General features: G+C 34.8%; 1 protein-coding gene across 2 annotated transcripts in view; it reads left to right on the top strand.

The window, feature by feature from the left end:
* The first annotated feature begins 2,216 nt into the window (after window positions 1–2,216).
* The window catches only part of ARHGAP29 (Rho GTPase activating protein 29), a 70,485-nt gene continuing 46,664 nt past the window's right edge, over window positions 2,217–26,037 (top strand). Inside the window, exons 1-3 of one of the 2 annotated variants that reach the window (XM_040471027.1) lie at window positions 2,217–2,288; window positions 5,040–5,276; window positions 20,326–20,460. In XM_040471027.1, the coding sequence (XP_040326961.1) occupies window positions 5,072–5,276; window positions 20,326–20,460 (340 nt within the window). In that variant the 5' untranslated portion in view covers window positions 2,217–2,288; window positions 5,040–5,071. Of the gene's footprint in view, window positions 2,289–5,039; window positions 5,277–20,325; window positions 20,461–22,043; window positions 22,169–26,037 lie in introns of those variants that run through there. The other variant, XM_040471028.1, reaches the window with a different exon arrangement.

Raw genomic sequence — 26,037 nt, 5'->3', positions numbered from 1 at the left:
TCCTCCCGGAGGGGTCCGACGGGGCGAGCGGGGCGCGGCGGGAGCGGTAGCCCAGAGCAGATGACGATTAAAATTAAAGCAGGCACATAGCACGTCCCACCGTGCACGTACTGTTAAGAATGCTCCACATTTTAACTTTTTTAAGCTCTGCGACAGCTCCATGATTGTTTTAACTCATTTTTTACGCGGAGAAAATGAGGTTAACCTGCCGGAGCACACAGGCTAGTAATTGTCAGAGTGTAGGTTTAAAGTATATGCTTTTGACCGCTAAGAGCCTGGTCTTGGCTCTGACCCGTCTCGCTCCCACCTGTCCTGACAGCAGCCCTCACTTCAGCTGGGTTCCATTCCTCAGACATTTCAGGATTTCCGTGGTGCATTGTTCTCGTCTCGGTCTTTTGGGCTGAGGAGGGCTCTGTCGTTCTAAGGCCTCAGTGTCAATTGTTTTTCCCAATTCCGTTGTTTCGGGCTTGACTGTTGTTTTATTCTTGGTGGGTGAGCTCAGGAGCCCTAGCGACTGATGAGCCTTGTGTCTCCATGTTAATCTTTTCCTACTCTCCTTCTCAAGAAGGAATTGGCCTCATCTCATTTGGGAGGGCAGAACTGTTAGCTGCTAAGGTCAGGAGCTGAGCACCCCTTCCCCTTTCTCCAGCTGTCTCTGTGATGGCATCTCTTGTCCGTCTCTATCCATGTCCACTGCCCTTTTCGGTTGCTCCATTTCCCCACTCTGTATTTAAATATGGGGATGGGGAGCGGGCTCTTTGGCATTGAGTAGTTTTGGCTGGTCAAGAGAGAGCCATGCCTGCCAGGAATGCTAGACATTCTGGAGGCGTGGGAGGTTGGGCAGCTTCCTCTTTTTTAAACGTGCTAGGTTCTAACTGCACAGGAATGAAGTGTATGTGCATTGCATGCCTTTCTTTAGAAATTAGTTATTTGCATATTATTGATGAAACCTTTTGACATGGCCGTATGCTGTTTTTGTGGGGAGTACTGTACAAAAGTATAATCAAAAACCTCCAGAATGAATTTTTCTGATTTTTTACAAGAGTTTTTAAGTAGATTCTTACCAAATCAGAAATTGTGCTGAAATGGCAGATTTCTGAAATATCTGGCAATTTTTCCTGATGTAGGAATAGTAAAATGGGAGCTACTAAGTAGATATTTGGGGGCAGTTTTATACTTCTGTTAAACAGCCCAGTGCCTAAAATGAAAACACTTCTGTAATGATGTGTTCTTGGGAGGATGTACATGGGGCATAGGACATTTGATTAATAGAGGCTACTCAAGTCTTGGGAAAGTCACATTCCAGGGTACTGGGAAGTTAATGTTCACATTTCTAATGCATATATTACTTAGAATTTACAACATACAGAGAAAGTAGTTTTGCATAGTAATATTTTGTTTGCTACAAAGTTCTTTGCTAAGTGATTAAAACACGTTGTAAATGTTGATGGTTTGAAGTTGGATGAGATGCATGAGAATTAGAGTTTAACAAATATTTTGCTCAACAGTCTGTTTGCATAGTTCAAACTTCACTTGGAAGCCATTTAGTAGGTTTCCACGAAGTCAGTTAAGTGTCTGGAATTGTTTCCAGTGCTATATTTCTTGCTCACAATCTACAGATATATTGTGGTAAAGCCCACATTTTGTTCATTACTTAAGTATGTTAAAAAAAACCCCCACAATCTCCCACAATAAAGCACAGCTAGTCATAATGGCTAACAGTTTTTGAGTGTTCATGATGAATCAGGCACAGCATTAAGTGTTTTTTATATTATTACCTCATTTAATTAAATTGCCTCTTGCAGTATGTTATGTTAGTAACTACGTTTTATGTTACCACCAACTAGAGGGTATTCATTTTGGGACATAGGAAAGTAGTATGATCTCGGAAAGTGTATATCCTCCAAATGTTTTCACTGTCATAGTTCAATTTTATAAAAACTTGGATAGGGGTGCCTGGGTGGCGCAGTCGGTTAAGCGTCCGTCTTCAGCCAGGTCACGATCTCGTGGTCCGTGAGTTCGAGCCCCGCGTCAGGCTCTGGGCTGATGGCTAGGAGCCTGGAGCCTGTTTCTGATTCTGTGTCTCCCTCTCTCTCTGCCCTTCCCGCGTTCATGCTCTGTCTCTCTCTGTCCCAAAATAAATAAAAAAATGTTGAAAAAAAATTTTAAAAAAACAAAAACTTGGATAAACTTTGTTCATCTTTCCTTTTTTTTCAGTTTGAAGTATGAAAAATAGTAAAGTATATATAAGAAAGTTAGTACATTACTCACTATAATGCTGAATAGAGGTAAAGTATAACTCTTTTTAGTTCCTTTGCCCCCCCCCCCCATTTTGTTTGCTTATAGATTTTCTTAGTCTTGAGTATTGAAACACTTTTTACAACTTTGGGTTACTAACTTGACATAAGGGAAGATGGTGAAATAGGTAAATTGCTTAGATAGGTGAGTTGTTTTATTATGAAATTTATGAAATTTATGATATATGTCTTTAATAACTATCTTTTTACTAAACTAAAAGCTGTCGAATTAATCAGAGTGACTTTAATAAGTAAGCTGCAAAAGTGATGTTAGGAGTTGTCTTCTCAATTAGTGATTTGTGAAAGCTTCCCACACAAGGTACTGTCCTGTTTTTAGTGTTGGTGGGAAGACATATATAATAATTGTACTAAAAAATTGTTCTAGGCTCATTTTAGAATTATCTACACATTTAAGGATTAATGTTAGGTAAGTTGGAACTAGCTTAAATGTAGAAATCACATTCTCAGAAATAATTTGAGATTAACAAAAATATTTAATAAAAGAACTTTAAAAGCTAAGAGAGGTAGGGAAACCTTATATAACCTTATATAAACCTCAACAGTAGAGAAAGAAGAGTAGAAGTCCAACTTTGATTCCAGTTTTGTGTGATCTTGCCTTTATTGGCTTTACATACTTGTTTTTTTCTTTTTTGAAATACACTGTTTTAGAGACAGATTTTTACAGATTTTACTGCAATAATCCAAAGTTAACCTTTTTTGTTTCTGTAAAAATTAATTGCAACTTTACAAATTTATAAGCCCAGTATTCATTCTGCAAAATCATTTATTCTGCAAATAGTTTTGAGTAGATCATCCCTCCTATGCCAGGCACTGTGCTGTGAGCTGAGAACACATGGTTAGCAAACTGAATCCTTGATCCCTTGAGATTATAGTCTAGAGAGGAAAATATGAATAGTCTATTTGAACTTTGATAAGTGCAGTGATGAAAAGTGTAAGATGCTAGAATGCATTTAAGAGGAGATTCCATTCTGCTTTGGTGGTGGTATTTACAGGGGTATTGGTGGTCCAGGAAGATTTCTTTGAGGAAATGATCTTTGAGCTGAGGTCAGAATGAGTAAACAAAGGGGAAGGAGTACCCCAGGCAAATGGAAATGTATATAGACAGGATCCTGAGTCAAATAGTCAGTGTTTTTCAGGTTGTAGGGTTATGACCCATTATGAGTATAAAACCAATTTGGTGGGCTGTAGCCACCATTTTAAAAAATGAAATGCGATAGCATAGAAAACATCTGAGTATATCACCTGGTTCCTTAGAATCTGTTTTATGTTTTATGCATGCCAACACACATACCGCACAGAAACATTCACAAAATTTACCTAGTATGATAGTATAGATAGAAGTAGATAGATTAAAGATACTGTAGATGAGGAAGGAAAAAATTTAGAGAATTGGGTGAGGTATAGGAAAGAATAAGTGATTCAATAATAAATCTTACACATGACCTGGAAGTGAATATTACATAAAACTTCCCACTGTAAGTTTCACAGAGTCCTTAGTAATTCTACCATTCTGAAAGTAATAAAATATTGAAGACAAAATATTTGTAAAATGCTTTAGTGATATGCTTGAACTAACATAATTTCTCCAGTAATTTCCTTTTTGATTGTAAGAAATGCAAACAAAATTAGGACTTTCAGTTCTGGAAAGGTAAAATGTGAGGATGAAGCAGAAACAAGCTAAGATTTTCTTGAGTTCCAACTATGTGCCAGGATTGTGTTTTAACATATGAGATCTTTTAATTTTGTGGTCACTTTTAATTCTCACACAGCCTGTAAGCAAATTGTATAGGTTGTATGTTTAGAAAGGATTCAGCCAGAAGTCAAGTCTAAATCTCATTTCAAAAGACTGTGTTTTTACTATACCATCCTGAAATTAACAAAAATATTGCTCTGATATTCGTACATTTATTTGTTCAATCAATTAGGGTGTATCAGATTAGTAGACACCCTTAGAACTTGTTTTCAACAAAAAAATGTTCTTGCTGAAAATTGATAACCTCAAATCTGTGTGTGTGTCTGTGTGTATGTAAGCGTTATTACTGAAAAATAACTATGATTGAACTTCTTTTATGTGTCGTACACTTCTATACCATTGTATCTTTTAATGCTTACCATAATCTCACAATGTAGGTGTTGTTAAAATGTTATTCCCATTTTATTAATGAGCATACCAAAGTTAAGAGAGGATTAACAGTTTATCACGATACACATAGTAAGTGATGGGGAGGGGGTTTTTTGAAAACAGGTCTTTTCTTTTTTCAGAACTCATACTGCATCTTTATTTTTGAAGCTGATGTCATGGTGGTAGAATATATTCTTCTACTAAATGACATTTCAGAATAACTTTTACAATTTAAAAAATTCTGTACCCTAGGAGTTAAGAGGAAGTTATTAAGAGAATGGATTTTGGCAACAAGACAAATCTGGGTTTTAAGTACCAGTTCATGATTTTTTAGCTGAGAACTGAGACAAAGCTCAGGTTGCTTATTTGTGAAATGAAGAGAACAGTAGTTTGCACATCATAGAGTTGTCAAGATCAATGGCACTTAATAAATGGAAGCTGCTGCCATCAGTAGTACAGTGTTTGTTGTTGTTAATAGAATACTACTAATAGAATACTAGGTGGGCTATGGGCTATTTGTGAAAACCTAGTATAATGTTTCCCCTGGTTGATGTAGTTTTTGTGTTTCTCTCTTTTCTTTTTTTTCCCTTCTGCTTAAGGATTTCAGTTTTTCTGACTGTTCCGTGAAAGGATGATTGCTCACAAACAGAAAAAGACAAAGAAAAAACGTGTTTTGTCATCAGGCCAACTCTCTACCGATGTTACAGCTCCTGAAATGGGGCTCAAGTCCATAAGTTCCAATTCCATTTTTGATCCGGATTACATCAAGGAGTTGGTGAATGATATCAGGAAGTTCTCGCATATGTTACTGTATTTGAAAGAAGCTATTCTTTCAGGTTTGTCAATTATTTTCTCTTAGCATTCTTACTGGATAGTTGGTAAAATTTTAAATGCCAGCCTAGTTTCAGATAAATGCTTACACAGTGGTAGGAACAGGGTATTCTGCTTTAGTTAATTAACAGCTTCTTCCCCAACAGATGTTTGGTGTTTGGTGTTACGATGTAAACTATTTTATTATTAGATATAGTATAATACATAATAGAAGCGTTGGTAGATGTGAGGAAATAATAATACAAAAACCAAAACTCAGTCTTTGCTTCTTAGCAGTTGGGCCCATTTGAACATGGAAAAATTTTAGATCATTGAAATTGTAACCTTCTTGTTAATGGTACCACGGTGCATTGATTGGTCTATAAAAAGCAAACTAATGTTTATAATTTACATTTTTGATACTTATACCTAGATTTAGTTTTCTATATTGTTCCTAAAACTTAATCTAGAATCTCTGCATTTGAGTGAATTTGTTCCTCAAAAATCACAATTCTGTTTTGCTGTTCTACATAACCTATTAAAAAAAATTTTTTTAATATTTATTTATTTTTGAGAGAGAGAGACAGGGTGCAAGCAAGGGAGGGGCAGAGAGAGAGGGACACACAGAATCTGAAGCAGGTTCCAGGCTCTGAGCTGTCAGCACAGAGTCTGACACGGGGCTTGAACTCATGAACGGTGAGATCATGACCTGAGCCGAAGTCAGAGGCTTAACGGACTAAGCCACCCAGGTGCTCCTCCCATATATAACCTATTATAGGATTAAGGGATAGTCACAGAATTTATTCTCTGTCTAGTTAGAAATGGACAATGAAGCCCAAGACTTGATTCTTCTAAAGAGTTACACACATCTGCATTCCCCAACTTGATCTTAGTCTCTAAGTCTTTTAACTTTTGATGCCTGTTTTATATTCATATTTGATGGCAGTGATAAAAAAGATACAGCCCCTATTCTTTTGTGATAAATAGTAGTTCATTTCCATATTCATAATGGTAGATCTGGATGTAGAGAATGAAGATACTAGTTTTATTTATATGAGACCTCCTTGGGCTTCATAGACATAAATGTTTAATAAATATTTTTTGTATATATGTTAAATATTCATTTTCTGATACATGTTCTAGAAATATCATAAAATCACATCTTGTACTAAGATGGTTTTAGTACAAATATGCTGCTTTTAAGAGTTTATTTCTAACCTAATTTTTCAATTTGAAATGCCCAAAATAACTGGACTTGAATTGTAGCCTCAAAATTTTAGTATTTGAATTTTCCTTAAAACAGTCACATAAATCATGTTTTTGAGACTATATATAAATATATATATAAATAAATAAGTTGCCTATATTCTTGTTCATTTTAATAGCTTGATTTTCAAGTCTAATTATAGTTGATTCATTGGTAATAAAGTTTTAATTTATTGTGAAAAGGTATTTTAAATACTTTAAGCATTATACTGGGAACAAATTTCTGCCAAATGACACTATCTGCCATTTATTTTAAAAAGCCTAGCTTTAAATAAAGGCTTGTTCTTAATTGGGTTAATTGTTTTAAATTAGTTTTGAAAATTTTACAGTAAGAGTCATTCTTTTTGATGTAAGTTCATTAACTGGGTTAGTTTTGAAAGTGAAATTTAAAATGATGTCTTGGTTGACAAATCATTTACCTCAATTTAGGGTAAAGTATGGTTTTCTTTAATGTATCAATTTAAGTAAATGTTCATTAATATAAATAAGATTCTTAGGTCTGATTTTTGTTTTTATTTGTGTTCTCAGGGGATTGATATCATTTAAAAATCCTGATCTTGCATATTTATCTCTTCTCTCACAGATTTAAAATGATAGTAATTTAAAACAAGTTGGACAACTCTTTAACTTCAGTTTTTTTAATGTGAGTTTTAATTTGTGAATAGACAATTCAGAGACTAGGAAGGAAGAGGATTGAAAGTTGATTCTAAGTGAAAAAGGAGAAAAATTTATAATATGGCAAAAGGAGGCTAACCCCTGAGATGAAAGGAGGCATATGGAAACAAAGTTTTTATGGACATTTAGTATTAACATTTTGTAAAGATACTATCTTTTTAATAAGAAAGCCAGTACTTAAAAATTTAAATACTTTATTTTATTGCTAATAATAAAAATGCTTGCCATTTATGGCTGGTAAATTAATTTTTAAAATGTAAAAACCATCTTTTGGATAACCAACGCTGTCATTAGTGAGCTGTGGCCAGAGAATTTTCATTATTTACCTTGGATTGATTTTAATGTTTGGTTCTTCAATCAGAGTTAAAAGGATATGTGTATGCTATCTCAAAATAAACCTTGGATTTAACAAGAATTTATTTTCTGTCTTTGGATCCTTGTTATCAAGATCCAGAAATACTAGTTTTGAGTCGATAGAAACTTTTTTTGTTTGTTTTTCTTAAACAAGGGACTATATATAAATATATAAATTCACCTCATTATATATAATAAGAATGCTACATAATAATATGTGTGTGTCTAATCTTGGTTATGATTTCTAGCTTGTTAGAGTATCAGACTATTCCTTAACAGAATTATTATAAGAATCACACAAGATATAATCTTCAGGAAAGCAGATAAAAAGTTTAAAATTCTGTAATTATTTAATATGGTGTAATTATATACCTTTACACTAGACATGGGCCATACTTTTGTCTTCTGGGTATTGAGAAATTTCCCTGGACTTCTGCTATTCTTTATTCCACCACAGTTGTAAACTGGTCAGACAGAGAGCTGTTTCACTGTTTTCCTTTTGGAGTGACAGAGCCTTGTCAGTGGCCTTGTCAATATTTTGTCTTTTGCCTCCTTAAGAGGAAGGATGCCAAATTATTGGCATTGTTACCCTTTAATTCATATCAATTGGCTGTTAAAATTGCTGAAAAGTTAGCTTTTAAGAATACAGAATGTAGGTATACAATTAAATCACTTTTTGGTTTAATCTGAATACCATTTTCTTTATATACGTTACCTGTCATGAGGCAATGATATGCAAAATCAGTTGACTGTTGCTTCCGGTGTTCATATTTTTGAGGCTAGGCTTGGATTAACAGCTTTGTGATTGGTTTACAGCCACGTTTTCCTTTTTCTCAAACTAGTTCTAGAAATGATAATTATATATGGTGCTTTACATTTTACAGGGAAACAGCATTTAATCACAGAGTTCCACAAAGGCAGGTACCTTTTTTTTTTTTTAAAACATAGTGATTTCCATTTTATTTCCATATTTACTAAGTCACAGGAAATTTTATTTGTATTATTTTTTAAATGTTTATTTTTGAGATAGAGAGAGAGAGAGAGAGCAAGCGCATGCATGAGTGGAGGAGGGGCAAAGAGAGAGGGAAAAAGAATCCCAAGCAAGCTTTGTACTATGAGAGCAGAGCCCGATGTGGTGCTCAATCCTATGAACCATGAGATCATGACAAGAGCTAAAATCAAGAGTGATGCTCAACAGACTGAGCAACCCAGGTGCCCCCAAAGACAGGTACTTTTAGCCCCATTTCACAGATGAGTTGTATGTATAACGTAGGTTGTGTGATTTCATCAACCTCCCATTGCTGATATATAGTGATTTTGTTTGGAATCTGGAGGTTATAAATGCAGAATGGTGTTTCTTTCCTTGGTGTCTCAACTGCTTCACATGGCAAGTACTTTAAAAATACCACTCATTGGGGCGCCTGGGTGGCGCAGTCGGTTAAACGTCCGACTTCAGCCAGGTCACGATCTCGCGGTCCGTGAGTTCGAGCCCCGCGTCAGGCTCTGGGCTGATGGCTCAGAGCCTGGAGCCTGTTTCCGATTCTGTGTCTCCCTCTCTCTCTGCCCCTCCCCCATTCATGCTCTGTCTCTCTCTGTCCCAAAAATAAATAAACGTTGAAAAAAAAATTAAAAAAAAATAAATAAATAAAAATAAAAATACCACTCAGTCTTCATTATTTCATCAACCAGTTCTGTTTTTAGTGGAGATTATGTAGACCTGCACTGTCCAATATGGTAATCTCTAGAAATGTGGCTGTTTAATTAACATAAATTCAGCTCCTCAGTTGCAGTACCCACATTTCAAGTGCTTATTAGCCACATGTGGCTAGTGGCTATCATCTTGGACAGTGGAAGATATAAATATTTACACTATTGCAGAAATTTCTATTGGATGGTGCTGGCATAGACATTTGATCTTTATCAATCTCAAGAACATTCAGATGAATTCTTGAACTGTAAATATTTTTTAATTCTATAGCATTAAAAGAAACCTAGAAAAAGTTATCAGAGCAAATTTAAGAAAATTTTACCTAGAAGTAGGAACTCTTAGTCTATTTGGAATCCTGTTAAGTTGCTTTTGAAGTATATAGCTTTCATGCCCTTCTTTGATTTGAACTAGCAGATCAGTTTCCAGCCCAATTATACAAATTGATAAAAATTGTCAGTAATTGATGGCAGAAGAGCTCCGGAAAGAGAATCACATTTTCTAGGTTCTAGGCCTTGTTCTGCTACTGACTAGTTTTAGAATATGGTTTAAGTCATTTAATGATTTAAGAATGAGGTGCTATACCAGATGCTATCAGTTTTATAATTCTGTGATTCCCAAAATTTGATTGGAGTTGGAGATTCTACATTGTTCTGAATATTGAAGAGTTCAGAGCTAGAGAAGACAGTTAAGTATATGTCTTTAAACTATATAATGCATTTTAGAGGACATCTGCCTCCCACCAGTCTATAGAATTTTTTAATTTTTATTTTTAAAAAAGTTTTTAAGTTTGTTTATTTTGAGAGAGAGAGAGAGAGAGAGACAGTGGGAGTGGGGGAGGGGCAGGGAGAGAGGGAGAGAGAGAATCCCACGCAGGCTTCATGCTGTCAGCACAGAGTCCAGTGCAAGGCTTGAACTCATGAACCGTGAGATCATGACCTGAGCCGAAACCAAGAGTCGGATGTTTAACTGACTGAGCTGCCAGGTGCCCCTATAGGATTTTTTAAAGGTGAATTTTATGATAACTATCTTAAGTGTGGTATTTGTGAAAATTTCCCAAGTGAGAATGTGAAACTCATATTGCTATAGTTGTTGAGGAACTGATGACAGAAATAAGCATCTACCAAAGAGCTCTGTGGTAATATGAAAGATAGGTATGCAGTTTGTTTTTGCTCTTTTTATTTACAAATAAAAATGGAGAGTTTAATGTGCGACATCAGAGGACTTTGAAAACACATACTTAGATAGGATGACTGATAGAGTTTGCTGCTTCTCTGACCACTGTTTATTTCCAGGAGGAGGTTATCCTCTTCTCTTATATAAGTAGCACATGTGGAATTTGAAGTTTTAGATTTCTATCCAGTGCTATTAAGGTGCAGTATGAATAATTACAAGGCCAAATTTTACATTTTATATTAAAATGCTGAATGCACTCTGTTATACATATACTGTCTGTGTTTATATTTAACACTGCAGATTAACATATGTGCTGTATAAACTACTTCAAGTTCACAGCTGTCCCCCTGAGGAATAATGTGTTCTGAATTCCAAAGAACAGATTCAAAGTGTTGTTCTAGTTCATAGAATAATCTTAAACTCTGTGGCATACCTCCTCATTTCCAGGTAAAACACCATTCAAGGAGGTTCAACAGTGATTTTGAAAGGTGCAAGGCTTTTTAATTAGATTAGAAAGAATAGTGCAAATTACTTAATTTTTCTGCACTCAGCACTTAGAAGGGTCCATTGCCACTGTAAAATATATTTTAAGGAAAATCAGTAGTTAGTCTAATACTTCTTACATCTTCTTTATTATGTAACATTATTTTAAGAATGGATTTTAATAAAAGTTTACTGTTGTGACATGGTGCCTTATTTTGTTTTGTCCTTTATTTTTTCAAATGTTTATTTTTGAGAGAGAGAGAGAGAGAGAGAGAGAGAGAGAGAGAGAGCAGGGGAGGGGCAGAGAGGGAGAGAGAGAATCACAAGCAGGCTCCCCTCTGTCAGTGCAGAGCCCAATGCAGGTCTTGAACTCACAAACTGTGAGATCTTGACCTGAGCCGAGGTCAAGAGTCAGATGCTTAACTGAGCCACCCAGGCACCCCTGTTTTGTTCTTTAAATAGGCTAGAAAGGAAGATAAAACTTTATCATCTGTTTCAAATAAAGTTTTCTAATTAAAAAAGAACTTTCTAATTTAAGGATGTATCACTTTTGTTTTATAAAAATATAACAATCTTATAAGTGATAACTTCTGATAAATTCTGTGTAGGTCCTGAATTTGGCAGAACTTGAGTCAGAAGAGTTATGTTAACTTTGTAAAGCAAATTTTTTTGAATAGGAGAAGTTAGATAAAAAGTTTAATGCTTGGGCACCTGGGTGGCTCAGGCTCAGTGGGTTAAGCGTCTGACTCTTGCTTTTGGCTCAGGTCATGATCTCACAGTTCGTGAGTTCAAGCCCTGCGTTGGGCTCTTTGCTGACAGCATGGAGCATGCTTGGGATTTTCTCCCTCTCTCTCTGCCCCTCCCCTGCTCGCTCACGTGCGCTCTCTCTCTCTCTCTCAAATAAACTTAAAAAAAAAAAATTAATGCCATTAACTAATACATTCAGTCGTGACAGGGAAGTTCTGCATAAATTTTCAGAGTTTCAATTGAAATCCTGTCTTGTTCATTAATTAAGATTTCCTCAGGTGAATATATAGGAGAATGTGTAAATTTATTTCAACAAATATCAATGAGTGTTAATTTTACCATTGATGAATATTTATATTTAACTTAATACTTAATATTTATATTAATATTTAACTTTCATTCTCTATATTGTGCCAGAAATTTTGTGAAATATTGAAAACATTAGGTTGCTAGTCTTAGATATGTCCTCCTACTGTGTTCTTTTCGAAGGAAACCTCTCCAGAAGTGATTTCTAATGGATAGCACTTAGGAGAAGTTCAGGTAAATGTTGATAGGTTATGACTTAGAAGTGAACATTTGAGGAATGAAGTGTGAAATATAGGTAGCTCATTCATGACACATGTACCAGCTCTTAGGAGACTGTTTTTTGCACTTGCCTAGAATGGTTTATATAATTTAACACCGTTTATAATAGTAACTGGCATATTTGATTAGAAGTTACAGACTGCAGATCACCTGTCATTAAGCTATAACTTCTTTAATCATGTTAATGTATCCCAGTGATCAAGAGCACAATTCTAGAGGTGGAACACTGAGGTGGAATCCTCATTCTGACATTTGCTGGTTGTATATAGCCTTGAGCAAGTTACTTACCTTCTCAGTGCCTCAGTTTCTACATCTGTTGAAAGGAAATAATAGTACCTACATCAGTGAAATGTTGTGAACATTAGAGTTCATATTTGTAAAGCTCTTAGAATGAGTGTTTTTGAACGTCAGCTATTTATTTTACAATCCCCAAGTGGCTGGATAAAGAAAGCTGCTGTTCAGGCTTTGCTTTTATCATGTAAATTCAGAAGTCATTACAGCAAAAAAGGGGAGTTTCCTAGTGATATGTTCTGAAACTTATTTTCCTCCTTGTTTTCATTGCTTTCCCACAGAGGTTAAGCTGAATTAACAAGACTGGTTTTAAAAATTATTGTCAGTTTTTTTAAATCAAGGAAAACACCATGGTTTTTTCATTTATTTACTTAAGCATTTCCATGAAGTGTTTGCAATATAAACACTGTGGTATTGTGTTAATATATGAGAACCAAAAAATGGAGCTAGCTAATCTGTTTTCACTTGATAAGCTGAGTGAAGCCGAAAATAAGTGGCACAAATGAATGAAACGATAAATTAAAATTCAAATTACCATATTACAGGGATGGTAGATAAACAAGCAAACATTGGGATACAGGAGTTTTACTCTTCTAGATAACTAGTATTATGATTTTGGCTGAATGTTATAGTGCTGCATATTGAATATCTTTGTAGTATAAATTTCATTGCATTTACAATGTGGGCACTATAAAACTTAAAAATGGTCTTGTATTTAGTTATATGAGTAATTAAATACTATAACGTGATAAAAATAGAAATATTATAAAATATATCTTTAATAGTAACTTTATTTCTAGTTAATTCATTAATTTAGAATTTACATGTAAAATGAAATTGAAACTTAAAGGTCTCTTTTCCATTAGCCAAAATATTGTAGGATCTTGCTGTAAGTGTATTTGTTGAATGTAGTTCTATGTGAGACAAATCTATTGTCAAAGGTATTTAGTTTGGCTTACAGGTTTAACAGAAATAATAGCTATTTATGTGTATTAAGTCAGTAAAACAGTTTTGTTTTTGTTCATTTATTTGACATTCACAATAACAAAGTAGCTAGAACAGTGTTCTTACTAATTCTGTTCTATGGATGATAAATCAGGGATTAGAGAAACTAAGAGTTAGTTGCATATGGTTATTTCAAGGAAGTGGAAGATCAAGCATTGGAACCCAGGTTTCTTGATCTAAATCTATTCTTTTTTTTTTTTTTGAGTAGGCTCCACACCTGATGTGAAAAACCCTGAGATCAAGAGTTGCCTGCTCTATTGACTGAGCCAGCCAGGCCCCCCCCCCCCCCCGAATCCATTATTTTCTATCACACCAATTAGCCACTTACAGCTTTCTTTTGTATTGGGGAAGAACAGTTACTAACCTCATTTGCTTTGCTCATTACTGCGACTGTTTTTGGGGGGCGGTGGGGAGGGGTGTGGAGTGGGAAGAGTACTGTTGGTGAAAGAGCTGCTTAAATTCCTTAAGCCCTTTTTACAAAGTTGTATTTTCAGTTTAAGAGGCTTTTTGCTTCATAAAAATAACATGAGATAGCTTTAGTCTATTATAAGGGGAAAGAACGTTTGGTAAAAATGGAACTTTTTTTTTTACCACTTATAATACATAATTAAGAGCTTGCTAAATTATTAAGTCCCATTTGAAGTATTATCAGGACATACTGATGTTCTAGTAGTTGACTCATCTACTCAGGAAAGTTTATGAATCCTTGTAATTAACATTTCTAAAAAGTAGCTATCATGTTTATTTCTGTTGATTCATAGGCTTCAGAAAAGTGTTCAGTTACAGGAAATTGGAATTACAGGGTAATTTGAGACACTTCTGAAATTTATTACTAAAGAACTCAGTTACTGTTTTTTATAGTTTGATTTGAAACAACTTCAATATCTATTTATAAAGGCTTCCTTATAGGAAAAAAAGAATTTCAAGTTGATAAAACATTTATGTTAACAGTTATTGGAATGTTTTGCAGTGATTTTTAAGAAAAACCATGGTAGGGATTCTTAAGACCTCTTAATACTGTTAAAAATTATTGAGGATCCTGAAGATTTTTGTTTGTGTGGGCTGTATCTGTTACTATTTATTGTGTTAGAAATTAAAACTAAGAAAATTGAAAAACATAATAGTTTTGAAATATATTTAATTCCACATATTTAATTTCCTTGGCTCTGACAAGTCCAGAATTTATTACCTTGGTTTATTTAGGCACTGAAGCCATTAGTATCTTGTAGTTCTTGCTTAATACCAACACTAATTTTGAATATTGATGGTTGTTGACACTCCACAATCAAGCTCTTTTGACCTGAGATCTTAAAATAAGTATTTTTACAGCATTCCCCAAGTGTATTAATATCTGTAGATTTTGTTGTGAAACATCAAGAATACAGGACAGAGATAACTGGCTTTCCTTTCTCTTTTTTAGGACTAACATAGGTTAGGTTTTATGATATTAGATAATCATTCAACCTTGATTTTGATAAGTAGTCAGCAGTATTACCATTAACTAGCTTTATTTTGTTTTTTATATGTTATTTTTTAAAGCTATTCAAATTGTATTATTTTCCAGAAGTTTGTTTTATTTCAAAGCTATGAGGTTCCATTTCAGACCTAATCTATGTTATTAACCTGTTTCTACTATTGTATACACTAATAAAAATAGCTATAAACATTTATGGAGGGCTTACTATGTTCTGGCCACTGTTCCAAGTACATTATGTATTTTAACTCATTTAATCCAATAATCCTATAAAGTAGCTACCATTATCTTCCTTTTATGGATGAGGAAACTGAGGCCCCGAGAGGTTAAGTAACTCACCCAAGGTTTATGAACCATGGAACTGAAGTTCAAATTCAAGCAATCTGGTTCTAGAGATAATGTTTTTAACCAACCACTAAGCTGTATTGTTTCAACCAAGTAAACCTACTGAATGAGCTAACATACACAATTATAAAACAGACCATATAGTGATCATTTAAGATAATTCTTTAAATTGCATACCACATTTTCCTTAGGAATTAAAACAAATGTTCAATTATAAAAGGAACATATATTTATGGGGAAAATTCCAACAGTACATAAAATTCCTAATATTTCTTGCCCATTTGTATGTCATTTTTTAAATAGACTTTATTTTTTTTTATTATATGTATATTTTTAATTAATTTATTTTTAATTTACATCCAAGTTAGCACATAGTGCAATCATGTTTTCAGGAGTAGATTCTAGTGATTCATCCCCTGTGTATAACACCCAGTGCTCATCCCCAGTGTCTTCCTTAATGCCCCTTACCTATTTAGCCCATCCCCCCCACCCACAGCCCCTTTAGCAACCCTCAGTTTGTTCTCTGTATTTGAGTCTCTTATGTTTTGTCCTCCTCCTTGTTTTTATATTCTTTTTGCTTCCCTTCCCTTGTGTTCATCTCTTTTGTATCTTAAATTCCTCATATGAGTGAAGTCATATGATATTTGTCTTTCTCTGACTTATTTCGTTTAGCATAATACCTTCTAGTTCCATTCTCGTTGTTGCAAATGGCAAGATTTCATGCTTTTTGATTGCCAGCTGATACTCCATTGTATATATATACCACATCTTCTCTATCCATTCATCTGTCAATGGACATTTGGGCTCTTTCCATACTTTGGCTTAAATAGACCTTATTTTTAGAACAGTTTTTGATTTACAGAAAAACTGAGAAGATCGTATAGAGAATTCCCATATATTCTTATACCCAGTTTTCCTTATTTATTAATATCTTAGTAGAGTACATCTGTTAACCAATATTTGATACTAATGATGCATTCTTATTGATTAAAGCCCATAGTTTATTCATATTGCCATAAATTGTTCCTAATGTTGTTTTTCTCTTCTAGGATCCTATCCTATTACATTTAATTCTCATGTCTCCTTAGGCTGTTCATGATTGTGACAGTTTCTCAGACTTTCTTCACTTTGGATGCCCTTGACAGTTATTTTATTTTATTATTTATTTATTTAAATTTTATTTTTTATTTTTAAAAATTTACATCCAAATTAGCATATAGTGCAACGGTGATTTCAGGAGTAGATTCCTTAGTGCCCTTTACCCATTTAGCCCATCCCCCCTCCCACAACCTCTCCAGTAACCCTCAGTTTGTTCTCCATATTTATGAGTCTCTTCTGTTTTGCCCCCCCCGTTTTTATATTATTTTTGTTTCCCTTCCCTTATGTTCATCTGTTTTGTCTCTTAAAGTTCTCATATGAGTGAAGTCATATGATTTTTGTCTTTTTCTAATTTCACTTAGCGTAATACCCTCCAGTTCCATCCACGTAGTTGGAAATGGCAAGATTTCATTCTTTTTGATTGCTGAGTAATACTCCATTGTGTGTGTGTGTGTGTGTGTGTGTGTGTGTGTGTGTGTGTGTGTATACCACATCTTCTTTATCCATTCATCCATCGATGGACATTTGGGGTCTTTCCATACTTTGGCTATTATTGATAGTGCTGCTATAAACATGGGGGTGCATGTGTCCCTTTGAAACAGCACACCTGTATCCCATGGGTACATGGCTAGTAGTGCAATTGCTGGGTTGTAGGGTAGTTCTATGTTTTGTTTTTTGAGGAACCTCCATACTGCTTTCCAGAGTGGGTGCACCAGCTTGCATTCCCATATTTATTTATTTTTTTAATGTCTATTTTATTTTTGAGAGAGAGACAGACCGTGAGCTGGGGAGGGGCAGAAAGAGAGGGAAACAAAGAATCTGAAGCAGGCTCCAGGCGCTGAGCTGTCAGCACAAGGCCGGACATGCGGCCCCAACCCACAAACCATGAGATCATGACCTGAGCTGAAGTTGGATGCGTAACTGACTGAGCCACCCAGGCGCCCTGATGACCTTTACGATTTTAGGGAGTACTAGTTTTTTTGTAGGATGTACCTTGATTAGAATTTGATGTTTTTCTCATGATTAGATTGGGATATTGAGGAGGAAGATAACATATGTGAAGTGCCATTTTCATCATGGATCATGTCAAGAATAATTACTATAAACGTGGTATATCACTGTTAATGTTGACCTTGATCACCTGTCTTTAATAGTAAAGTTTCTCTAAAGTTACTCATTTTGTTCACCTTTCTCTACTGTATTCTTTGGAAGGAAGTCACTATGTGCATGCTCCACCTCCTTGAGGACAAAAGATCTACATAAATTATTTGGCATTCCTCTATACAAGAGATTTGTCTCTTCTCTTTCACGTGTTAATTTATTCATTTGTGTCAGTATGTGCTCATTTATATTTATTTTATATTTTGGGATATAATCCAGTACTACTTTATTTGTTGCTCAAATTTTTCTAGCTTTGGCCATTAGGAGCTCTCTCAGTTGGCTCCTTTGTGCTCTTGGCATACCTTATTCAGTGTGAGGGTTAGTTTTTCTAAGCTCTTACTTTCTGGTTCTACTGGATCCTTCTAACTCATCTTGCATGTTTCCTTCCCCGGTCCTAGGGTCATCCCTTTCTCTAAGAAGCCCTGGTTCCTTTTCCTTTTATTAGAGAACAGTATTAGAAACCAAGCTCACAGTGATAGGTTTCATTTCCTTTAGGCCCTTTCAGTGGACAGATCAAAGAAATATATGTGTGTATACTAACCTGTGTAAATACACATATCTATAAACATTTCTATATTAGATACAGCCACCCGTGTCTGTATTAAGCTAAACATGAATTCGTTTTTTAAAGCTTTTATTTTTAAATAATCTCTATACCCAACGTGGGGCTTGAACTCACAACATCAAGATGAAGAGTTGCATGCCCTACTGACTGAGCCAGCCAGGTGCTCCATAAACATAGGTTTATGAAGCATCCAACTGTAATCTACCACAGTATGGATCCTTATAGCCTCCTTCTCCTGTTTATTTGTGAATTTCTGTGCCAACAGTGAGATTCCTGGTTCTCACCATCCACCATCCATTTACCCAGTTGTTCAATTCCAGTACATATGTATAACAACATCAGAATCATTAACCAAAGCCTCATTGGAAGCACTTTGTCAATACAACAGAATATAATACTTTTGTGCATTTTGTTTTCTTTTAGTCTTATAGACTCACTCATTCTAAGGCTACTTAGGCCAGCACCTTTAAAATTAAAATTTATTGGATGAATGAGTCATGTTTTCTCCTGAAGGTACTCTGTTCTCTCTGCTTCCATCTCTCCCTGAACTATTGTTTGCCTCTTCCTGGAATTACTCTTTGCCGTGATAGATCTACCTCCCTACCTTGCCTACACCTCTTATACGTATTTTTTTCTCTTGATAATGTAGTTAATGAATGGAATATTTGGTAGATGGTGGTAGAATTTTTCATTTTTGTTTTTTAATCTAAAGACAGTTTTTCTTTCTGATGGTTATCTTTTTAACATTTCTGAAAAATTTGTATAAGATGACATTGTGTTTAAAAAATGGGTTTTGTTTGCTTTTTAAGCTATTTCAGTAGGGAGGCAGTGTAACATTAAGAGCATGGCTTCTGTAATTATACTCTCTGGGTTCAAATTCTGGCCCCACAGTTTAGTAACTTGGTGAACTTAGGTGTACCTCAATATTCTCAACTGTACAATAGGTATTTTAAAATTATCTACCTAATTAGATTGATATGAAAGTTAAATGAGATAATACCTTTTTAAGTGCTTTTAACAGTGCCTGGCACCTAGGAACCCCTTAATAAATGTTAACTATTATTAAACTAGCGCTATATGTAAGGCTACAGAAAGGAATATTACATCAGAGTATTGCATTTAAGGTGGTTGTCCTTTTAGATGTTTGAGGATTACTTGAGGGATTTCAAAGTTTAGGGTGATTATACGTTCTTATTTGCCTGGGATGACAGTCCAGGAATATGCCTATTGTGCTGACACGATTATGGGTAGCATTACCCTTTTTACTTGCTTAGAGTGTTTTGGTTTGAATGATAATTCATATGGCCACCTTATTTCCAGGGATTATAAAATCCTGCCTGCCTCCATCTGCCCAGAGTTGGTATAAATGAGCAGAGCAGGCTTGGGGTAGACAGGTAGAGACTGGGAAGAAGGGGGTACCCAAGAGAGCAGTGCTGCTTTGCTACAGCTGCTTATGGCCAAGGAGGATGTGAGCCTGCTATAACCAGATTTTGAGTTTTCAAGAGTAAATTGCAGAAATCTGGAATTTTTGGAATGATGTCTCAATTTTTCATCATTGGCAACAAATTCGATTTTCCTAAAAGCACACAAATTCATTGAACCATATAAAGATCTGTGTATTTTATCATATGTAAATTATATCACAGGTTTTTAAAATGGGCAGGTCAAATGGTAGTTCTTATATGACTTTTAATCTAATAATTACCTAATGCAAAGAATCAATTCTAATGTGGAAACTTGACATGTAAGTGTTCTTTAGTATTAGTTTATATACCAGGCATTGTCGAGCTTTAATTCTGTTACCATATATATTCTAAAGCATGTTATGGTTGAAACTATAAAACAGGAAAAACTGACCTCGAAGTTACCTCAAAGGAAATCTGGAGACATATTTAGACTGGGAAAACTGAAAAAGGTAGTACTAACTTGACTGTAACTGAAATCTTTACTGACTTAAAACAATTATGAATTTTTGAAGGCTGTATAAACTATATATACTAACTGCAATGGTGAAAACACAAGTGAACGTATAGTGGGCAAAAATTGTGGGGCCACTGCTTCTACTTAAAGTGTGTTTCAAAATGATCTGTCATAGCTTGCATTCCTGAAACCTGGTGGGAAACAAACCTTTTTTTTTTCTTTAAGATTGCTTTAAAGAAGTCATTCATATACGTCTGGATGAACTCCTCCGTGTTTTAAAATCTGTAATGAATAAACATCAGAACCTCAATTCTGTTGATCTTCAAAATGCTGCAGAAATGCTTACTGCAAAAGTAAAAGGTAAGAAAGATCTATTAAATGTGGGTGGTGTGGGCAAAAGGCATCCAAATGATACATTTTGGTCTATAATGACTATAGTGCCATCTCCCCATGTGGTATTGGTATCACGTGTCAGTAGGAGTTATGTATACTTTGATATGTGGATATTCCCACGGAGTCACACCTAAAACTCTTTTCCTTTCGAAAATTAAAACTTATTTGGCAGGAAGCAGCCTAAAAATACTACCTGAAATAAATTAAACAAATGATATTTAAAATTGTTGAGTTTTTTGAAAGAGGGCATGCTCTTTTGAAGTAGGTCATTAGTGTACAAAAGTCCTTGTTTTGTGAGGACAATTGGTGCTGGAAAATGGTAATTTGTAGCAACTCCACTTAAAGGAGGGAGCTGAATAGAGAAAAAGACTTTTTTTAATGTAAAAAAAGTGAAACTAATTATATGTATGGATAAACACACACACGTGTATTACATATAATAAAGAATCAAGAATTAGGATTTATCCTCTAATGAAAGGACTTGCCACCCAAAGTGTTAGAATCTGTTTTTCTGGACTACAGTACATAAGAAGGATTGAAAGTGAAGGGAGTATTTGAGAAGAATGAGACGGAATTCAGTTAGGAGATTAGTAGAAATAAGGGACTGGATGTGGATTGGCAGTCTGATCTAAGGCAGAAGCTTGAGTGTGGTGGAGGTGGAATGTGGTTGTTCTAGAGGAGGGGATGGATACTGATTTGATGAAATGCAGGATGTTGATGATTAATGTGAGTTGAAGAGGCACACTTGAAAGGTGTGGTGTCTAGGTGGTAATGGAAGAAGGTGACCAACTCAGACTGTGCAGAGTAAATATAGGCTGAGTAAGAGATCCCAGGGACAGAGAGAGGATGGAGAAACCTGATGAACACCTAAGAAGTAAGGAGATGGTCTGGAGAAAGATGTCATGGAATTTTAAATTAGAGTACAAGAAGTGATTGTCAGTGTTATATGTCATTTACAAGTAATATGAATTCAAGTAATGTAATTGTAGAAAGTGATTACCTGCAGGTTGAGTAAGGAAAGGAAAGGATTCTTTGGGGCAGGGAAATTACTGTACTGAGTCTCAGAGGTTGAGTGGGCATTTTTGAGTTGGGGTGGTGGAGGTTGGGACTGTGATTTGGGGCACTTGCACGAGAAATCTGGATGTGAAGAACATGGTGCAATTGGTGAACACACTCCTATCTAGAGAAGGCAAAGGGCAAGTGTCAAGGGATGAGTGAGGCATGAGGACAAAATAAAAAGCTTGTCAATAAAATATGGTCCATATACCTGAAGAACACTTCCTCTGTTTTTTGACATAGATGTATTGTGTTTGTGTGGTTCTTTTTTTTCCCCCGTATTTCAAACATTGAGAAACATATAGATGGCTTTAAATGAGAAAAATGGGTAGTTTCTGTTGCGACTTTTAAAAATGTGCTTGGTAACCAAATTTGTTTTTAAATAGATTGTTTATAAGTGTCATTTAACTTAGATAGGGAAATTTGCGTCTATAGATAGTAAAATTTCCATGCTTGGAAATAGCGACCACAGTTCATTCAATTGTTGTCAGTAGCTATTGTGTGCAGTCAGGATGTCCTGGGGAAGGAGTGTGCCTGTGTATAGTTGGTGTCCACATTCCAGAAACAGACTTGAAGAAAGTGGCCTCTCAGCTGCCTTGGAGATCTTTTTTCCTTTGAGGTAAAGCAATCTTTTGAATATTATCTCCCACTATGAGTGTCTTTACCCTTGGGATTATTGTTACAATTTTACTTTTGTGTTGGGTGAAATTTAAAAGATTACTTTTTTGTTCCTAAACTTCTGTTTCAATATGCCCCATGAGATTAGAAAATTTTTTAAATTGTGTTTTCCTTGGTATAAATTTATGTGTTTAAATAAAACCTTTCCAGCTCACTCTTATTGTTGAGGCCATCTAAGAACATCACTGATACCTCAAATGAAAAATATTCAGTGACCCGAAAAATTGAGGTCAAATTCAAACATACTTAATTTTTTCTTCTAATGATAATTTAATTTTAAAACCCTGGAAAGGCAAGGGGGAGGTAGAAACTATTTTTGAATCTCTGTTCTCTGGCAATCTAGATATTTTGCATATGCTATTTTAATATTTAAAAAAAACCTATAAAAGCGTGTTTTTATTTCTATTTTAAAGGGGGAAAATTTAAAGAAAAAAGCTGTCATAATTAGGATCAGAAAGCTGACAGGAACGTGAAGATCATTTTGTTTTAAACCCGTGATTACATTTAAAAAAACAAAGGTGACATGACTTGTTCTGAATGTCTTCACTGTCGATGCATTTGACAAATATACCAAAACATTAAAAGATGACATACACAGAATGACTTTAGAATCATGGAGGTCTAATCTTGTTTGTGCTACTACAGGTGTTAATGCATAAAGTCTGTCTGCTTCCTCTGCATGCTAAATGCATCGGAATGAAATTGGAATCTTTAACTCCTTTTACTTTTTATTTTAACTTTGGAATTTACCTTTTTAATAACTTTAAAAGAACATTTTAAAACTTTAAATTAAAAACTTTAAAAGATAAGGTTTTCCTCATTCATTCTAATAGTGATTTGTATTTCCTGTGTCTCCTCCTGTTTCCAAGCAGGAAGTTCAGTCTGACAAAATATTTGCAATATGGTAAGAGAGATACAGCTTATTTTTGAAGTAGATAAAAGACATCTTCAGCGCTCAGTAATTTGTTAGGTACTTAAGTATTTGTGTTTTCATGATTTATAGTTATTTTGGTCAGTCTTGTAATATAAATTAATAGGACTAGGACCATTTATTTAGGTTTTTCATGATCTGTATTTTGCCCTAGATTTAAAAATTGACAAAAAATTGACAAAAAAAGCTTTTAATTACATATCTAAAATTGTAGAAGCCTCGTGTCTTCTTTCTGTTTTCAAAACTTAATTTTCTAATAGGCAGTACATTCAAATGGTTCATAATGCAAATGGCATAAAAGAGTATTCAACAGTGAAGTGTCTATTTTATCTCACTTAGCTACCCTTTCCTTTACTTGGATAAGCAACAACTATTATTGATTTTTTTGTGTATCTTTCCAGAGACATGTTATGCATATATAAATGATACAGTATGTTCTCTTCTTAACCCTCCTTTTTACACAAATGGTAGCCTTTTTGCTCCTTGCTCATTGTTCTGAGTTATGTTTTGTACATAAAGCATTTCCTAATTCTTTTGTTGTGATTTGTTCTGTTTTTTTCAAAGCTGCATGGTAATCTGTTATATTTATGTGCTATATAATTTATTTAACCAGTTCACTAATAGATGTTTGGATTGTTTCCAATTTTTTTCTGTTACAAATAATGCTTTGATGAATAGCCTTATTCATTTGTATTTGTATTTCTGATATTGCTAAACACCCTTTGCAGTGGTTCTGCCTTTCTGATAGCAGTGCTGAAAATGCTGATTTACTGCACCTTTGCCAACACAGTTGGTTACCACACTTTGTTATCCAGTCTAATAGTAAGAATTGGCATCTCGGTGTAGATTTGATTTGCATTTCCCTTATTTTGAGTGCAGTTGTCTTTTCATATGCTTTGGAGGCATTTATACATCCTTCTATGTGAGTTGACCCTTTTTTTTGATGGTTGGTCTTTTTTTTCTATTTTGATTTGTAGAAACTCTGTGTTAAGTGAAATTAGTCCTTAAACTTTGATGTAAGTTGCAGACTTCCTTTATCTTTTGATGTGCTTATGGTATTTTATTTTATTTTTGCATTTAAATTTATCAGTCTTGGGAACCTGGGTGGCTCAGTTGGTTAAGTGTCTGACTCTGGCCCAGGTCATGATCTCACAGTTCATGAGTTCAGACCCCACATGGGGCTCTGTGCTGTCAGTGCGGAGCCTGCTTCACATCCTCTGTCCCCTCTCTCTCTGCTTCTCCCCAGCCCTCTTTCTCTCAAAAATAAATAAACATTAAAAAAAAGAATAAATTTATCAATCTTTTGTATGGTTCTTGGGTTTTAAGTAATAGGAAGGACTTCCCTGCTCTGAGATTATAATAGCATTCTCCAGTGTTTTTTCATTGAATGTTGTCATGGTGTCATTTACTAAATTTAAGTCCTTGATACATTCTAGAGTATCTACATGTCTGGCTTACTTATCACATAATTCATCTTTTCCTGACTGATTTGAGATACCATTTTTATCATAAGTACACTAAACTGTCATATGTGTTTATATCCATGTGTGGACCGTATTATGTCCCACTGATTTGTTTAGTCATGTGCCAATACACACCATCTTTCTTGTAGTTGTAAAGTATGTTTTAGTGTCTGAAAGGAGTAACTCCTCTTTCTATTACTCTTTTTGTTCAGGATTTTATTTTTCCATCAGGACTTTTGAATTGGCTTATGTAGTTCCCAAAAATACCTATTGGTATTTTTGAGGAGATGAGTAAGGTTTATAAATTCATAAAGTCATAATTAAAGTTATGAATTAAGGAGAAGTTATATACTTAGCATTTCTGAAAACATAAGTATGCATTTCATTTCTTCAAGTTGTCTTTTATGTTTCTCAGAAGCAACTTAAGGTTTTCATTTTGTAAGTCTTACTTTTTTTGGTTTGTTTTTTCCCCTAAACATTTTTTCCCATGCATAAGGTGAAAATTTTCTTCATTATATCTTTTAATTCAGTGGTTTTCACCTGTGGTCCCTAATTTATGACATCAGGTTAGTGGATTGTGACCAACATTTTTAAAATACAAAAGAGAATAGAAAAGAAAAACCAGAATACAACAGTATTGTATCAGATGTAAGGATGTGGGGTTTCTGGGTGACTCAGTCGGTTAAGCATCCTACCCTTGATTTCAGCTCAGGTCATGATCTCACGGTTCATGAGATGGACCCTCACATCAGGCTCTGTGCTGAGAGCACAGAGCCTGCTTGGAATTCTTTCTCTTTCTCTCTGCCCCTCCCCTGCTCACTCTTTGTCTCTCAAAATAAATAAATAAATAAACTTAAAAAAAAAAAAAAGACCTAAGAATGTTTCAGAGACTTTATAGGTATTATATAACTTATAACTATTATGTGTGTATGGTATACTTGGTCATGATATAATATGTATTTCTTATGCAAGGTTGTGGTCAAAAAAGTTTGAAAGTCACTAATAGATGATATGTATGAAAGCTATTCATGTGATTTCTTAAAGAGATACTAAATGTGCCTTAGTGCTTAGTGACTTAATAAGGAACCCAAGGGAGACAATTATTTAAACCTTGAGCAAAATTTTGATGGAATTTTGAAGAATGTCTAATAGGAAGAAGAGAGTGGAGACAGAGAAACCAGTTAGCAGGTTGTTAAATAGTCCAGACTAGAAGTAAAATGTGGCCTTTTGAACTAAGTGGCAGTGGGAATGGAAAGGAAGAAAATATTTTAGAGGCATCTTGAAAGTAAAGATAATGAGCTAAGAAATGTATGGAAAAGAGTTGGCTTAAAGGGCAGACTAGAAGAGAGGGTAGAGTTCAATTAGGACATGTTGAGATTATAATGTGGGTAAAGCCTGGGAAGCAGAAGGAATATA

The sequence above is a fragment of the Herpailurus yagouaroundi genome, unplaced genomic scaffold, assembly GCF_014898765.1.
Source record: "Herpailurus yagouaroundi ecotype Mexico unplaced genomic scaffold, PumYag 77, whole genome shotgun sequence".
Lineage (NCBI taxonomy): Eukaryota > Metazoa > Chordata > Mammalia > Carnivora > Felidae > Herpailurus > Herpailurus yagouaroundi.
This window is presented reverse-complemented; position numbering and strand designations above follow the sequence as displayed.